This window comes from Lycium barbarum, chromosome 2 (assembly GCF_019175385.1).
Source record: "Lycium barbarum isolate Lr01 chromosome 2, ASM1917538v2, whole genome shotgun sequence".
In the NCBI taxonomy this organism is placed as follows: Eukaryota; Viridiplantae; Streptophyta; class Magnoliopsida; order Solanales; family Solanaceae; genus Lycium; species Lycium barbarum.
Window position 1 is genome coordinate 152,333,585 of NC_083338.1, and position 18,137 is coordinate 152,351,721.

An 18,137-nucleotide genomic window follows, 5' to 3' on the forward strand; every position below is an offset into this window, starting at 1 on the left:
CACGTGCAAGATAAAATCAAAAACTTGATTTTACTAAACAAGCGAGAAAATCTCTTTCTATTTTATTAATCACACGTACTATCACTTTAATAAAAGGACAACACTATCTAGGAAATAGAAAATACTTCGAAAGGCACCGGCTACCTTTTATATTAATCCATGTGGATCGATCAAAAACAATTCTTGAATAAGGTCAAGAATGAATTTTAAAAAAAATCTTTATTGATTTTACCTCCTATTTTTTATTAGGAGAATGAATCTTTTTTCGCGATGGATCAGAAACAATTCAAAGAATCAATCTAATTAATGTGTTATAACTTTGAAATATTACACTACTAAAAAAACTGCATTTTCCGACCTAAAAAAAAGGGCAATTTCCGACCTCATGAGGTCGGTTTTGGGCAAAAACCGACCTCAAAATTAGGTCGGAAAAGAGTGGGTCGGAAATATTACCGACCTCATGAGGTCGCCAAAAACCGACCTCATGAGGTCGGTAATTTTTTTTAGTCAGATATTAATTATACGAAATACCGACCTCATTATGTCGGTAAATTATATTAATAATATAATGATATTATTTTACCGACCTCATGAGGTCGGTAATTGGCAATTCCCTGGAAAATTTTGCAAAAAACCGACCTCATGAGGTCGGTAATTTGCAATTTCTGAAAATATTTTGTAGAAAACCGACCTCATGAGGTCAGTAATTTGCAATTTCTGAATTTTTTTTTGCAAAAAACCGACCTGATGAGGTCGGTAATTTGCAATTTCTGAAAATATTTTGCAAAAAACCGACCTCATGAGGTCGGTACTCTGCAAGAAAAATGGTAGCACCTAGCTGTTATTCCAGCTACCCACCTGTCAAGATGAAAATAATTTTACTTTCAACTAAAACCAGCTCAAATAGCTGCCAACAATACACCAAACTACTATAAATACATAAAACATTAAGCTACTATTACAACACACATATATTACAACCACCAATATATCAAATTCAATTCGAAACTACTTCAAAGTTGAATAAAAACATCAATCAAACATTCACAAGAGACATTAAGCTACTTGAACTTTTGCAAACATCAAAACAACATTAAACTACTTCAACATTTGTAAACATCCACAAAACATTAAATTAGTCTACACTAAGTTAGTCTACAACATTAGAGTATTAGACTACTTCACCCCTCGCAAGCATCCACAAAACACTTACACAATCCACAAAAACCCCCAAAATCTTGCAAGCACGTCACAGGCCTTGAGCAAAGCAGTTGCAACTTTCTGCCTCCTGCAATTGATCAACATTTTAGTGAGTCAAATCAAATATCGTTTTATAGCAAAAGGCACACATAACTCATCTAAAAACACATATAACTCATCTGTAAAATCATTTAACAAAGGATCACCATCTATGTTTTTTCTACATAGGAAGCATCTGATATGACAAATAATGTTTTATGAAAGAACATTTTCCTTTTAGTGACAATTATACAGAAGGGTGTATGCTGTATATAGTGAAGCAGCACTAGCAGAGAGAGTTATAACATAAAAGGGCTTGAATGTCTAATGATGTTAGTTTTATTACCAGATCTGTTTAAGATGTTTCCTTGACAATTTAAGACATTTTTGACAGCTGAAGATAATGAACATAAACAAATGATAGTATAACAAAAAGCATATTATGCCACATCAAAGAAAGCATCAATTTACTTTGATGTATTAATTGGAGGAGAAGTATTGAATGTTGTACCTGAATTTGTTCAATACAACGATCTCAGAAATATAGATATATTCGGCTGCTCCAGGAAGGTACTGAAGAACATCATTATCTCTATACACTGTAGCATCAATGACTCCTACAAGATTTTGTTCTACCTCAGATGTGTCACTTGAGGCCTCCGCAACTAAACATGCATACCTGTTTAGACAAGAATTTCTTAAATTTCATAAAGTTGAACTGAAAATCCGCAACTAATAGGTTATCAAGCTAGGCTTGTCTATTCAAAATCCACCAAAGAAGTTAAAATATGGAAAGCTAAACAGCAGAGTCAAATTTTGAATCTAATATAGAAAAACCAACCCACCTCAAGCAAAGGAACATGAAAAGAACTAAGAAGGTTAAACTACCAAAAAGTGGAATGAAGGAAAAATCATGACAATGGTCTGCCTAGTCGTGATTTGCTGTGTAAGATTGAACTCTATTAAAGCAATATTAAGTTATTAGCTCTAAAACTGATTGTTTAACGAATCAACCACTTATTGTGGTAAAAATTATTTGTTAAAATTAAAAATGACTTTCTTGGAAAAACTAATAATATGTACGCTCTAACTGAAATCCTTAAACTAGACATGAGTTACTTCAATGAAGTGCCCGTTTTCACATTTATCTGCTTATAAGAAACCATAGGGAAAAAAGCACCTGAAATAAAGTTTCAAACTCATTTCGTATGGCCTCAGTGTTTTCTTTCCCTCGCCATCTCTTTGGCATATAGTGTGTATGTTGGACAACAAGTGACATTGCTCCCTGTGGGTCAAGGACAAGAAGCTCATCTGTTATTGCAGCCCGGCTTATAGCTGTTATAGTTCCAATCCAAATACAGCAGCATACCAGAACAAGTTGCGAGCAAATATCTGCAAGATTTGAAGCAAAAGATAAGATGCAGTATCAGATTGAGTGTACAGATCTAAAGTCTAACAAAGACTTACATGTTTGTCGTCCACCTTTATGGTAATCTAGCTAAACTTCTTAATTTCCTCCTTGTTTTCTGCCGGTAGTCAGTTTAGAAAGAGTCATTCTCTGCTTCCGATCATTTGCTATTGCATGTATCTGCTGGGTTGTTTCAAAATACAGCTACCATTCTGCAGCACAACAAAGACAGACCTTCACATGTGAGTTGCATAGCATCTTAAACCTGCTTATTTGTTATATGAATTGGACCCTACTTCCTGCCAATATATAAGAAGGAAAGAGTACCCACATACATATTTTTTCAGTTGAGTCAAAATTGAAGTCTTGTCTGTTCTGTTCTTAAATATTGTAAAATGAAGTAGGTCATGTAATCAATTATTTCCTATTAAATTGGTTCTAAGGCAAATTTCAACAACTTTGATTTGACATCTGATAAGATAATGGGCCTTGTTTCTAACTGAAACCCAAAAGCTAGCTCATGAGTTGAGGATTGCCCTAAAGCATATAAGAGTCAAATAATCCATATCCTTACCGATGTGGGAATTCAAATATTAGAACTTGAAACTAATGAAGGAAGCATATTCAGCAAATCTCTCATTTTGGGATCTAAATTATAAGTCTTTAATGTCTCTAGTTGTTCAAGCAATGAAAGAATTTATTTTTCTATATGCACTGCACAAGCATACAACATAAAACTTACTATCTACTCTACAGCTCTTCCTCGGAACATTAATGTATCATTAATGAGCTAAACTGTACGTTTCTAAATCAGCCAATTCTTGAAACAGAGAGCAGCAAAGAGTAATCCCTTGGTTCCCAAATATGCAACATTTTAGAGGCCAAACATATGCTCTCGTTCGGAACATATAACTTGTTGTAATAACAACTATTTATCGTTATTTCCACACTTGCTTCAGGCTTCTTGCTTGTACTTCAATGTTATTCGTGTAGAGTAAAAGCAATTTTTGGCATTAAATGAGATTTCATTTGTACTATAATATCAACTATTCTTGAAAATAACCAATATTGGTTATATAACATAGAAATCCACTATGGGTCTCCAGGTATGTGTCAATCCCAAATTATTCAGGTTGCTAGCCAATAATTTTAAGTTGGTAAATATGTAAAATTAAAATGACCAACTGCATATACCTTACACTTCAGCATGTCAAACAATCCACTTCCCTTTTCTCGAAGGAAAGAAATTTAAGAAGCACGACTGCAAAAACTTGATAGTCAAACACAGTTCAGAAATTTATTAAGAATAATTATTTCGAATAGCGGTGTTTACCTTCTTTCTATTGTTCCAGGTGCTGATTCTCTTTTGATTTCTTCTTTCTTTAAGAGTCCTGTTTCACCAAAGGAGCAAAATAAGAACAACATATGGATTCGCTGTTTAGTGGGTATTCTAAGTCAACGGGATAGCAATTAGCTAACTCAGGAAGTAAATCAAACATGTTGCATGCGAAAGGTAAATCCCCACATTTCAGATAGAAATTAAGTGGAGAAACCCATAACACAAATCTGTTTATATCGTACTCACTAGTAACTAAGGCCTTACCTTCCTCAACTAATGAAATAACAGTAAACATCTATAGGAAATGTGAAGGAAGCTTCATTTTAACAACTTTAGTTAGAAAAATTTAGTAGAATCTATATACGAATCCCTAGAACACCAAAAAACTGGACGACTATTAATGAGAAGCTTGAAGCTAATTAGCTAAGTATCTATCTTTAAACAGAGCAAACAAAAAAAAATTGATAAATACCTTAATTAAGATGACACAGGTTTCCTGAAGTTTGAGCAAAAGACAGAATCTCCATCTTCTTTAAAAGTTTCCACTGTTAAAGAGAAAACTTTTACATCCATAATCTTCCTATTACTATATTCTCCCCAAAAAAATCATGAATTGGAAGAAGAAAAAAAAAGATGCAAAAGACGGAGGAAGGAGTAAAGAAACACAGGAAACATACCAAAAATTAGGAGTACAGATACCTGAAATTGGAAGCACAAGGAACTTACCAGCTATAATCAACCAAATACACTAACCCATAAAACCAAATCAGTGAGAAACTTACCAAAGAAGCAAAAAACTAAATGTGTCTTGAAGAACCCTAAACTAGAACCCAAGCAATTAAAAAGACATACCTGGAATAGATGGTGGTGGCGACAAAGCCGGATCTGACTGGCTGGCGGCGGAGCTGGCTATCGGCGATGTGGGTGAGGATACGGTGGTGGTGAAAGGAGGAGAGAGCTCTAGGAGTGGGCGGGGAAGGGGGCGTGGGGGTTTTATATTTTGAGTGAAAAGTAAAAATGGGTAAAGGAACGAAGGGTTAATTAATAAATTAAGTGATCAGATTTTTATTTTTTTTAATTATATTTATCGACCTCGTGAGGTCGGTAATTTAAATAATTATTTTTTGACAAAACATACCGACCTCATGAGGTCGGTATATTTAATAATTTTATTTTTTATTTAAAATAATACCGACCTCGTGAGGTCGGTATTCTTTTAAATTAAAAATAAAGTTATAATATTTATCATCAAATAAATTTCCGACCTAGTGAGGTCGGTACATTATTTTTTCAAATTTTGGTACAATATTACCGACCTCATGAGGTCGGTTTATTTTTAAAAAAATTAAAAAATAAATATTACGACTTTACCGACCTCATGAGGTCGGTTTTTTTCCGACCTCAACTGAGGTCGGTAAAACCTGTTTTTTTAGTAGTGTTAGTTAATTAATCGGAATAAAATCTCAAATGAACTATTTGAAATGGATAAACATCAGGTTTCAGGGGAAGTAATTTATATTCGTTGGACAGTCCTAGTCAGAAACTTGGACCATAAGCTATTAAATATTTATTGAGGGAATTAAACTATACAGTTTACTATACTTAGGGGCAGATGTAGAGTGCAGCGTACCTAGTAATTTAGTGAATTTATATATATGTATTAAAAATTTAGTGAATTTATAAATACTAAATTTTGAACCGAATTACTAGCGTTGTCCTAGAATCTCGAATCCGTGACGTTCAAGACGACTATATTTAAAGTTGCTTCAGGATTTGGACATAAATCCAAAGAATCCAACAGAAAATTAAAGTACTACTGAATAAATGAGTTTATTAAGAGCTGCACTTTATTCCTAAATAATCTTTTTGAATTATTATGACTTTGATTGCGGTCTTCAATGGAATAAGCTAAAATTACATCGTCGAAAATGTTGGGACTGCCGTACCAAACTGCAAAAATTTCTCAATGCATATGTGACATGAATTTATATGTAAATTGAATGAAAATAATATGAACTACAAACTGTATAATGAAAAATAATTTAAAAGGTTCAACGAAATCTCAATAGAAAGTATAATTTCCCATGCCATTTTAGTGGCAGGCGCTCCGTAGTCCCTACCATTACCCTTTCTTACTTTGATAAAATCATTTCAATTCCCAATCAACATGTGAATAAACTTTTAAAGAGCCATTCATTGAAAGCAATCGACCATGTATACATGTAAAATCAAAGCTTACGTCTGCTTTTATTGGCTAGATACGTAAGTTAAAATTCAATTCATACTTAGACCTTCATCGAATATTTTCTAGGATGTTACAACATCTATATATATGATGCTTGTAGCATTTAGAGTTCTTGAACCGGAAAAGGAAATGTTGAACATATGTTGCATAAATGCTTAAAAAACATACTCCCTCTGTTTCAATTTATGTGAATCATTTACTGTTTGGGGAGTCTACGAGGCGGTTCTTCGATCACGTTTTCCTTACATTTTTTCTAAATTATTGTAATAATAAATTATCATAACTTGTAGTACTTTTAATGTAGTTTCTAAATATATAAATTTTCTTTTTACAAACTTGAAAAATCTATGCGTATGTGAGAAAATCACTCATATTTTACTAATAAGTTGCAAAAGTAGTAAAATGAATTGGTAAAATAAAAAATATATTATACCAATTACCAATCATTACCCTTTCTTACTTTGATAAAATCATTCAATTCCCAATCAACATGTGAATTAAATTAAATTTTAAAGAGCTATTAATTGAAAGCAATCCACCGTCTATACATGTAAGATCAAAGCTTACGTCTTCTTTTGTTGGCTAGATACGTAAGTCAAAATTCCATTCATATTTAGACCTTGATCGAATATTTCTAGGATGTTACAATATATATATATGTATGATGCTTGTGTCATTTGGAGTTCTTGAACCAGAAAAGGAAATGTTCAACATATGTTGCTTAAATGTTATAAAAAAAAAACATATGAATTATACAAGAAAAGTTGCACGTGTGTGTGTGAAAATCACTAATATCTTACTAATAAGTTGCAAAAGTAGTTAAATGAATCGGTAATTCGAAAATATATATTGCACCCATCAAATTTAATTACTGAATCCACCTTGTGAACATAATTTATCTAATACATCTTATATTTAGTAGTTGTATAGAATCTCTTGGGATAATATATTTCAAGTTAAGTTGTAAATACTGACGTGTTATCTATAGCTTAATATAGTATGTTCATTCAAAGGGATGATTCGTTCATAAAAAGAGTTGCGGATGATATTACGTGGAATCTTTATCTCTTTACTATTTGTTACTACTATAGATTTTCTATTATAAGAACTAAAATAACGAACTTTCAAAATTATGGCGTGTTCAAAGCCGCAAATTTTCTTCCTATCTTTTCTTCTCCTCTGATTTAGACCCGTATGTAACACGACGAATTTGCAGAGACAGAACATTGGCCGAAAGGAGAAAATCAAAGCCTGAAAATATCTTCGAAATTGATTAGGGTTTTGATTTTTCTCTCCTCCGACAAACAACCTTTAATTAATTTATTGAAGAAAAAAATTCACATCTTTAATATTGGTTTTGTTTTTTGGAGGTATCAAAAAATGGTGTCAGCTGGGGAAAAAGATATTGAACAAGGGTTTAAAATGGAGGAAGATCAAAATGATCAATCAAACCAAACAAGTCCTATAGATAAAAGAGATTTGGTTTATGAACTTATGGGTATAATTCAAACTATAAGTTCTTATGGTGAATATAGGAGGACTCAAAGAAAGGAAAGTCGTAATCTTGTACGTAGAATGAAACTTTTATTACCTCTTTTGGAAGAAATTCGAGATTTTGAAGGACAAATTCCTGAATCGGGTATCGAATGCTTGGTAAAAATGAAGAAGGCATTTCATTGTGCCAAGAAATTGTTAAAAACTTGCCATTGTGGTAGCAAACTTTACCTGGTAATTTTATCCATAATTCTTTCTTATTCATATTATTTATCGTCATCATGTTTGCTTTTGGTAGGAGGTTATATATGTTTGTCTTGTTACCGTCCAATCTAAAAGGTTAAGTTGTTACAGATACCAATAAGTTTTTCATCATTACTAACTTAAAGAACGTGAAAGTTATTTGGGGAGCAATGAGTTAGTTATATAGAAAGACAATACGTGATTGTATTATGTCTCAGCGTTAAATGTTGCTGAGATTTATTTTTTGTTTTTCATTTTTGTAAAATGCTATGTAGGCATTGGAAAGCGAGGCTGTTATAGGGAGATTTCATTCCGTATATGAAAAATTAAGCCAGACTTTGGATGGCATGCCTTATGAAGAGCTCGGTATTTCAGATGAAGAGAAAGAACAGGTCAGTTCTTCCTAAGGCACTCAAAATATTACTATAAATTAGGAACATGATAATTAAATAGCCTACCAATTTATAATAGTCATAAGTAAGTTTTAATCGGTTCAATGAGTTTTCAAGTGCAATGGTGCATTCTTAGCCTTTTAGCTTATTCTTCAATTCTTATTATTACATGTTGCTTCTGTTGCTTTGTGTATCTTGCCATTTTGCTGCCGTTATTTTCCTTTCAATTCTGCTTTGATTACACTTCTTTTGAGCTGAGGGTCTATCGGAAACAATCCGTCTACCCCACAAAGGTAGAGAGGTAAGGTCTGCGTACATCCTACCCTTCCCAAACCCCACTTGTGGGATAACATTGAGTATATTGTTGTTCTTGTTGTTAAAGGCGCAATTTGCAGTGTTTTCAAGTGCAATGGTACGTGCCATCTTATGATGGAGTTCATTGTTTAGGAACTATTTTGTAAGATTGCTCCAATTTTAATGTCTTTTTCTTGACTAGAACAATATACCTACTTTGTTGCTATCGAAGATAGTTTTTTGTTGAACTGATGTAGATAGTTTTTTGTTGAACTGATGTAGCTTACAGCTTGGATAATATATTCATTATTGATACTTTTCAGGTGGATTTGATGATCGTTCAATTTAAAAGATCTAAGAAGCGAATTGATACTCAAGATATGGAACTTGCAATGGATTTAATGGTATCATTGTCCACGGAGAATGACCGGAATGCAGATAGTGCCAGCATCGAAAGGCTAGCGAAAAAGCTTGAATTGCATACTGTTGAGGACCTAAAGGCTGAAATGGTAGCAGTAAGAGAAGTGATCAAAGAAAGACGAGCACACAATGCTGAGAGCACACAACGAATCGTAGATCTTCTAAATAAATTGAAAAAGTTAGCAGGGATGGAAGAAACTGGTACTTCCGATGAACCTGTTATGCCTAAACCTCTCGAGAAATCCACTTCTATAGCAATCCCAAACGAATTTCTTTGTCCAATCACGTTACAGATTATGACAGATCCGGTAATCATCTCAACTGGACAGGTGAGTAAACCACTTAATGAACCGATCCATGACAGTTCATCGAGTTATAAAATGTATAGCATTTGAATAAGTGAAGTGTAAATAACTTTCTTTTTTCTTTTTCACTTGTTATCTATTGCAGACATATGAAAGAGAAAGTATACAACAATGGTTGGATTCAAATCACCATACATGTCCGAAAACGGGGGAACCCTTGACGCATTCGTCATTGGCACCAAACTTTGCTCTAAAGAATTTAATTGGGGAGTGGTGTTTGAAGAACAACTTTCAGCTTCCAAAAAAGGAGGCTCCTACACCTGAAAGTCCTTCAGCTGGAAGTGACGAAAAATTATTGTCGTTGATAAAAGACCTATCTTCTAGTCATTTGGAAGTGCAGAGAAAGGCTGTGACAAAGATCAGGATGCTTTCAAAAGAAAATCCGGAGAAAAGAACTTTGATAGCTAACTATGGAGGAATTCCACCACTCGTGCAATTATTGTCCTATCCTGATTCCAAAATCCAGGAGCATGCTGTGACGGCTCTTTTAAACTTGTCAATCGATGAATCATACAAGAAACTTATATCAAGAGAACAAGCCATTCCGGAGATAATTGAGATATTGCAGAATGGAAGTATTGGGGCTAAAGAGAACTCTGCAGCAGCATTATTTAGCTTATCAATGCTTGACGAAAACAAAGTAGCTATAGGTTCATTAAATGGCATCCCACCATTGATTGATCTGTTAAAAAACGGAACAATCAGAGGGAGGAAGGACGCTATTACTGCACTCTTCAATCTATGTTTCAACCACACAAACAAAAGCATCGCGATCCAAGCTGGGATTGTAGCACCATTACTTCAACTACTATCGGAAAAACAGTTAGACATGGTTGATGAGACCCTGTCGATATTGTTAATTCTCGCGACACATCCAGAAGGCAGACAGGAAATTGGAAAGCTTTCGTTCATTGAAATTCTTGTAAATTTGATGAAGGATGGCACTCCCAAGAACAAGGAATGTTCAGTGGCGGTGCTTCTTGAGTTGAGTACCTATAATTCAAATCTTATGCTTGCTGCCCTTCAGTATGGTGTGTATGAGCATTTAGTAGAGATAAGTAAGGAGGGAACTGACCGCGGCCAAAGGAAAGCAAAATCAATACTACAGCTTATGAGCAAAACTGAGCAAATTCCATACTGACAATGCAAGTCCAAATGTACTACTGCTATGGCTGGAATTGTAAATCCCTGTAAAACATTGAAGGAGTTGGATTCGGCTCACCCATGTAGGTCAATTCGGATCCATGCCAAATTAACGAATATATATATTTGTTATATGTTATTATTACAATATAAGAAAAAGAGAGAAAACACACGAGCGTTAAGAAAACTCCTTGAAGAGTTGTCTCTTTAGAAAACAAAAGATAAAGAAGTCCTAATGCTAGGAGCTTCTGGTCTTCTTAGTGTAAGTTTCTTTCAGTACAGATCCAAGAACGAAAGAAACGTTTCTCTGTGAAAGAGTCTCTGCAAGGATTCAAGGCAAAGTTAGAAGCAACTTTGCAGGAGTCTTTCTCCCTGTAATTCAGGTACGATCACAGATTATGAACTCTCATTACAATCCATGTTAATAAGCATGTTCTATGACTACTGAAACAAATCAATGGAGAATCTCGGGGAACTGCGTGTTCTTGATTTTCCCTTCAAATTTCAATCTTTTTATTTTTATTTTTCTGGTAAATCAAAAACTTGAGATTGTGTATATTGTTTAGTTCTCCTTGTACATTGTTTTCTTTTCTTGCTGAAACCTTGTAAATTATTAAGGCAAAATCAAATCCCATAATAATTTGTTATAAAAGCTCATTTATATTTAGTGTGTGTAATTTTTTTAGCTTGACAAGTGCAAAACACAGTATAAATTAAGCGCTTCGCTAGTCAAAGATAGTATAGTTTAAGGTCGTCTCCACAGGGATTGGTACAAATAATTACTCAAACGGAATCTTGCTCAATATTATTCATGAAATAAAAACTTGAGTTTGTTGTGGTTATAAATCACGATTATCGACTATAATGTAATTGAAGACAATTGATGACGAAACCAAAGGTTACTATTAATATGAGAAGTAAGGGTAGTAGACAAGACAGATGCAAGATTTTAGCAATTAGCTTCGATCAGTTTTATCATTCTCCTCTAAATTTTATTGAGTCTCTCGAATTCAATAAGTAATTAGTTTACTCTGGAATCTAACAAAACATCTTCCGATTAATTATACAGATTTCACAAATTAAACTAATGCAACCCCTGAGAATGTTCAAAAATTACGGATAGAAATAGATCTTCAGACGACTTCTCATGAATATCGTCATTTATAACCCAAGATAAATTATTCAAGAGTCTCTTCCGATTACTCAATAAATTCATTCAATCATGAGCTAAATCAGATTTATATTAAGTAATTCATAAAACACTTTCTCTTCCGATTAAATCATCAAAAAAATATCTCAATAATCAAATAAAACTACTATCCATGAGTTCAAGACTGATGAAAAGCCTGTGAACATATGCAAGAAAACATTAAGGGTTTAGTCTAAAGGCAAACGTCTCTCGAATATTTTCCTCTCTTGGTTCAACCAATAATTCAAGAAGCTCTTTCGATTACTTAGAAGAATCACCAATTAAAACCAAACAAAATAATGCAAAGATATTCACCAAACTATTCCTCTTTCGATTAAATAAAATAATAGATAACTCTGCAATTCAATTCAATTCAAAACCCTATTAACGAATTCAAGCAATAAAACAAGAATTGAATCTAAAAACGTCAATCAATACATCATGTCTGTCAAAACCTTATAAGAAACTACTCCATAATAGAATAAAAGAACATAGAAGAAATAGAATTAGAAAGCATTACAACTGACGATTGATTCAAACTCCCGTATTGAATCGAATCGTGATGAAAATTAATGAATTCGGCTGTCAAATCCTCTTCTATGCTCCTCCAATGCTTCTTGGGTCAAAAGATATTCCCTCCTCTCTCAAAAACGAGTTTATAATGTATTTATACCGTGTACAAATGAACTTGGACCGAACTACCCTTAAAATAACGAAATAAAATAGAGATAAGGGTAAAAAAAACACACCCTAACAATCATTTTTTTTTTTAGTTTCATACCTAAACTATTATAAGATTGAAAAAACTACCTAAACTATCATTATCTAGTTTGCAAAATACACCTGAACTAAATGTGTGAACTCACTCTCCAAAAGGCAAGTGAAGCTGAACTTTTCTCAAGAAAATTGTCCACATGGCATAAGTAATGTTATGGTGGCACCTATATGGAAATTAAAAAATAAGATTTTTTTTTATTAAAAAAATTGTATATTTTTTTTTTAAATATGAATTTTTGTAAAAAAAAAATTAGAAAATCAGAAAAAAAAAATGATTTAAGAAATGGAAAAGTTGATTTTTTTTTTTAAAATGTGAAAACTAAATAATCAGTTTTCTTATATATTTTTTTTAAAATAACTTTTCCATTTTTTGAACTATTTTTTTATTTTCTATAATTTTTGATATTTTTTTACAAAAAATATTATTTTTCAGTTTGTTTTTAAAAAAATAGTTTTTTTTTTTAATTTTCATGTAGGTGTCATTGTAACATTATTTATCCATGTGGATAACAATTGGCAAAATTTTTATATAAAATAGAGAGTGTAGATCACATGTCATTCAATAATAATTTGAGGGATGTTTTGCAAACTAGATAGTTATAGTTTAAGTAGTTTTTTCAACCTTCTATAATTTAGGTATGAAACTAAAAAAAAGTGATAGTTGAAATGTGTTTTTGACTCTTATCTCAATAAAATACTTGACCAAAAAATGACTAGTCGCGGCTGGGCGTCGCGCCTGGGAATTTTTCCAGGGAACACTTTTGCACGCTGCCAGATGAATTTAATTTCAATCCCACCTTTTGCTTTGTCTTCACTTGCAAATTTGTAATTCCTCCATTTTGATTGGTGCCAGGTACGAACCACTTCCCTTTTCCTTCTTGAATTGTTGACTTTCGATTGTGTTATGGTAGTGCCTTTTGCCTAACTTTCCATTCAGTTGCTTGCTTCAATCCCTTTGGCATTTCAATATATAGCTAAAAGCCCGTCTTAATAGCCTATCATCATAGCTTCTACTGGTTTTGCAGCAAATATGGAAACAAATCATTATCTTCTTCAAGAATAAGAAGGTTAATGAGTTGGACAGTGATGTTCGGCCAAAATTGCATATATTTAGTCATTGTTGCCTCACATTTTAGTACTTTTAATCGTCTTTTGAGTATTATTTATAGTGGTTTGGACTAATATTATATTTTTACTATGTAGAAATAAAGCGATGTGAAAATGAAGAAATTTGGAGTAAAATTAAATAAAAAATGGAAGGAAAAATGGGTTTAAATAAACAAATGGCTGATCATTGAAGACATGAAAATGGAATAGGAAACAAGTTTGTCTTTGCGGCATCTCAATAAGTAAAAGTGTGGACCTGCTGATTTGGTAATGATCGAGTGGATATAGGAGTATTAAAATTTGCAAGGAAGGATTTTTGGTCAAAGCCAGCAAAACAAGGAAAAATGCGTAATTTGATTGAGAGCAGCGACGCGTTTCCTGTAGCGTCCAACTTTGATTTTTTACACAGTGCGACGAGTCTAAATTATTTCAGACCAGAAATTTTCCCAATTTATTTTGGACTCAGTTATTTTGTTTGAACTTTTCCTACACCTATAAATATTTCATTAGCCACAATTCTTAGACATCTTTGGCATAAAACTCAAGTTTGGAGGCTAGGATTTCGACGTAAATATTCTTTCTTTTATTTGAACATTGTTTATGAAAATTTCTTTGTGACAATTGAGATTGATACTCTTGTTTTAATTATTTATTCATCGACATTATTTTTAAACAAGTAAGTTCTTGTTATTTTAATTATTCTTATTCTTCAACGTTTCTCAAGGGAGTAGCTAACCCTAGGACTTGCCCATTTACTTTGTTTGAAACTCGGAAGAGGAAGAACGGGGTTGGGATAGAATAATTAGCATGAATTTGGGGTGCTAACCCTCATCTAATGGAAATTGACCTAGGAATAGGCGATACCACTTGTAGTCATATTCGGGTGTTCTTAATGCTCCTAATTGTTTGAGGGATCTTCAATTAGGTAGTCTAGTTAATCTTCGGGAGAAGTTAATTTAGAGTCATTATCCGAGGCTACATAACATAAACTTGCTATTATTTATAATTCGTGCAATAGATTGAATCGTTTCTTGAGAGATAGATTCCTTCATTCCTTACTTATGGCCATTGATCAATTTACTTGCTTTCTAGATTAGAATTTATATTTTCGTATTTTATCAAAACCTTATAAAAAAAACCACCATTGATGTGTTCGGTCTAGCTATTGTTAATGATAATTCCTAATCTGCTTAAATTGCCTACATATTGTTCTCTGTGAGATTCGATCCCAACCTTGTTGAATTATTATATTTGATAACGTCCGCGTTATACCATTAATAGGTGTAATTTGAGCGTATGAGAGCCGCCTAATTTGACAACTGAAATGATTGTTTGTGGTTCTTAGAACAGTCAAAGATGCTCTGTTGACTTGTCTTCCTCCATCTTCATTTCTCATTTTGATGAAAGTAGAGTTACAAGTACAAATAATTCCAACATCAAAATGTGTTGTAGGTACTTGTTATTTTTGGTATTCAAGGTTTTATTAACACCAAATCAAGTCTCAATATGATATTATTTTATATTAAGAATATATATTGAACTATGACATTGCAAAACATGCACCCAAGGAACGTGAGATACCTTTTCAGCTATTCTAAAAAGGATGCTAGCGGATGCAAATTCAGAATTCAAAATTAACGGGTTAAATGAATACAATATATTATACTTATACCTTCTGAATTATTTTAATTGGCTATAAGTAATTCGAGCCGGAAATAGTGGATTCAGTTGAACTTGCCAAACATGTTCTAAAGCTGCGGCTCCAAGTTAATATTAGGTTTCCTAATATAGAGGGTAATCTAGATGCATTTCTAACCTAAGCAATAGCGCATACAAACTTTTGAAAAGTTAACAAAAAAGGAAAAGCTATTAGGCAGCTTGGTATATAGTTTGGAGGCTTTATTAGATTATCTAATTTAGCTATCAAACATGTGGTACTCGCTAAACCTGTTCTAAATCCGCCTTAATATTGTCTGTTGAATATATTGAAGATTGACAAATGACAATACATCAACTTCAATTCTATAACATTACGTTATTATCACTAATATGAGTATTGTTACCAAATGACTTATAAAATCTTTTGCTTACAGTTTGGTTAATTCAACTCCGACAAGGAAAATATTGTAATTAGTTGAAAACCAGTCTCAAATAAAGTATTCGCGTTCGTACTTTATCTTTTAGCACAACAAATTAAATGCTTAATTAATACTTCACATATTTATGTTATCGTATTTTAGAATTATGCATTCTTGTGACCCTATAGTTAGTTTTCATCAATAGTACTGAAATAGAAATTTTTAACATAGTTTAGAAAGAGTTTCATTTAAGACTTCATACATTGACATCTTCTTAAATTTGGCAATAAATTTTATTTAGATGCTGGAACTACCGCTTGTTCCAATTGAGCATCTGACGCATTAATAAAGTGTTCATATTAAATACTTTCAGTTCAAATTTTGGAAAAAAACTTTCGTGCATGTTTTCAAGCATCCATTAGCTAGTTAAGTTAACCACATAAAATATGTTATCTCCTTTAATTATACACGTTAATCTCAATTGGAACAGACTTGAGGTTTTACAACTTATTGAGGTTAATGCGTATAATTAAGGAAAATTTAAGCCCCATGTCCCTTTGTCAATCTAGTTTACTAGATATGACCCTATTACTCCCTTATTACCATTTAATCACATTTTTTGTAAAACACTAATCCTAAAGCCCTATTTTCTTCTTTCCTTCCTTTTCCATTCTCAGCCACCCGCTCATCTCCGATGACGATATCGTCGCCGAGGATAGCGTAGCGTGTAAAAGGAACTCCTGGATATACTTGGGCTGCTACGAACCAACACCACTCACAATTGTTTGCTGCCTTATCCCTGCTGGTCGGAGATCGCCGTTAATCTCTATTACCTTCGAATTATATCAATCGATTCGCCTCCTTCTCCTCTACTAAAATTCATAACCCAAAACCCTCAAACTCACTCCATCTCCACGAATTTCAGAAAACTTGAAATCCCTAGTTTCTTGCTTCTCAAATTCGTGAAGTTACGCTCATCTTCACCACACAAAACCTACATAAATGGATAGATCTTGAATTGATCTATCATTTGACATCAGCTTCAATACAAACTCCGTTAATCTATTTTTCCGGTGAGTCGCCGTTGTTCGATTTTTCGGTTTTTGCTCTCCTCTTATATTGCGATGAAAAAAGGTGAATTTTGTAATCTGTAGGAAGAATATGAACTATCTTCATTTAGATTATGGTTTTAATTTGAGGCATGTTAAGACATTAACTAGAAAGGAACGGCAAGAAAAATGTAGCGCATGAGCTATTCATTTTGTAACTTTTTCTTGGATGAATTGTTTCATTATGTGCAAATCTATTTCAAATGCATCCAACTCTTGATCCAAAACTTGTAAAAATAATGAAGATATATTGTTATACATAGTTATACATGGTTATATAAAGCATATACGTTATATATACATTATATATGTATGTGTAATAGTTTATAAGGATTATACATTATTTAAAAATTATCTATATAGTGTATATGTTATGTATAAGAGTGTATAAGGATGTATATGTAATATATACGTAATGTATAATAGCGTATAAAAGTGTACATGCATCATGTTATACAGATCCTAAAAACGAAAATTAGAAACATAAAGAGGGTTCTATGGTAGCTCAGGAAAGAAGGTAAAAAATAAAAAATAACATCAACATAGATTTGGCTTCATAAAATTCAACGTAAACATATCTTGGCTATTTTAGATGTAAACATTTATTGGGCTATGCTCATTGTAAACTGTTTGTTTGGACAGTATTAGGGGTAAGAACCCCTATAATTAAAGGATGTGACATATTTTAAGTGATTAACTTATTTACTTAATGGACACTTAAGAATACGCGAAAAAAATAAATCAAAATTCGAACTGGAAGGGCCTAATAGGAACACTTTATCATGTGTTCAAGTACTCAATTAGAACAAGTCATAGTTTGAGCGTCTAAATGAAATTTATTGGCAAGTTTAAGACGTTGTCCATGTATTAAGGGATTGTTTGGTACGCGAGATAAGGTGGGATATCTATATTTATATTGTGTTTGGTTGACAGTATAAATTTATCCTGGGATAAATAGATAAATTTATACCGTTAACCCAACATAGTATAAATTTAGTTCCAAACTTAATCATGAATATTCCAACTTATTCTATCAAGCTTGAGATTATTTAATCCGCCCGAAATAATTTAATCCGCAAATCAAACAACCCCTAAACCTTCGTTTAAAGAACGTTTCTCGTGCTTTCCATTTTTGTAAACGGAAAAAAAAAAAAACAAATAAGTCACTAAAGTCTCGTGAATTGATGAAAATCGGGTCAATGATCATGTCAAGTCAAGTAAATTAACCACTTTAAGGGGTATTTCAGGATATAAAGTAATAAAGTCAGTAGATATTTATGATGGTTTTAAATTAA

The 18,137-nt window shown here is 32.8% G+C and overlaps 2 protein-coding genes across 20 annotated transcripts; one reads left to right on the forward strand and one right to left on the reverse strand.

Annotated features, from left to right (window-relative positions):
• Positions 1-936: 936 nt before the first annotated feature.
• On the reverse strand, positions 937-4,994 carry LOC132628206 (GCN5-related N-acetyltransferase 10, chloroplastic-like). 18 transcript variants are annotated; one of them, XR_009578055.1, is made up of 9 exons: positions 4,839-4,974; positions 4,664-4,685; positions 4,459-4,531; positions 3,981-4,038; positions 3,842-3,908; positions 2,707-2,859; positions 2,420-2,631; positions 1,751-1,918; positions 937-1,288 (listed from the first exon to the last, which is right to left on the reverse strand). XR_009578055.1 is itself a non-coding variant. In XM_060343960.1 (7 exons), coding segments are annotated over exons 4-7 (354 nt in total). In that variant the 5' UTR covers positions 2,709-2,859; positions 3,842-3,908; positions 3,981-4,038; positions 4,459-4,967; the 3' UTR covers positions 937-1,209. The 18 variants fall into 18 exon arrangements, 2 of the variants coding, with proteins under 2 accessions (XP_060199943.1, XP_060199942.1); XR_009578060.1 differs by having other exon boundaries at positions 4,664-4,734; positions 4,839-4,956; XR_009578063.1 differs by lacking the exon at positions 4,664-4,685 and adding an exon at positions 4,713-4,734 and having other exon boundaries at positions 4,839-4,954.
• Positions 4,995-7,369: 2,375 nt separating this feature from the next.
• On the forward strand, positions 7,370-11,234 carry LOC132628207 (U-box domain-containing protein 15). 2 transcript variants are annotated; one of them, XM_060343962.1, is made up of 4 exons: positions 7,370-7,959; positions 8,244-8,360; positions 8,978-9,403; positions 9,525-11,234. In XM_060343962.1, the coding sequence occupies exons 1-4, from the start codon at positions 7,612-7,614 to the stop codon at positions 10,578-10,580; spliced, it is 1,947 nt and encodes a 648-aa protein (XP_060199945.1). In that variant the 5' UTR covers positions 7,370-7,611; the 3' UTR covers positions 10,581-11,234. The 2 variants fall into 2 exon arrangements, with proteins under 2 accessions (XP_060199945.1, XP_060199946.1); XM_060343963.1 differs by lacking the exon at positions 8,244-8,360.
• Positions 11,235-18,137: the final 6,903 nt, after the last annotated feature.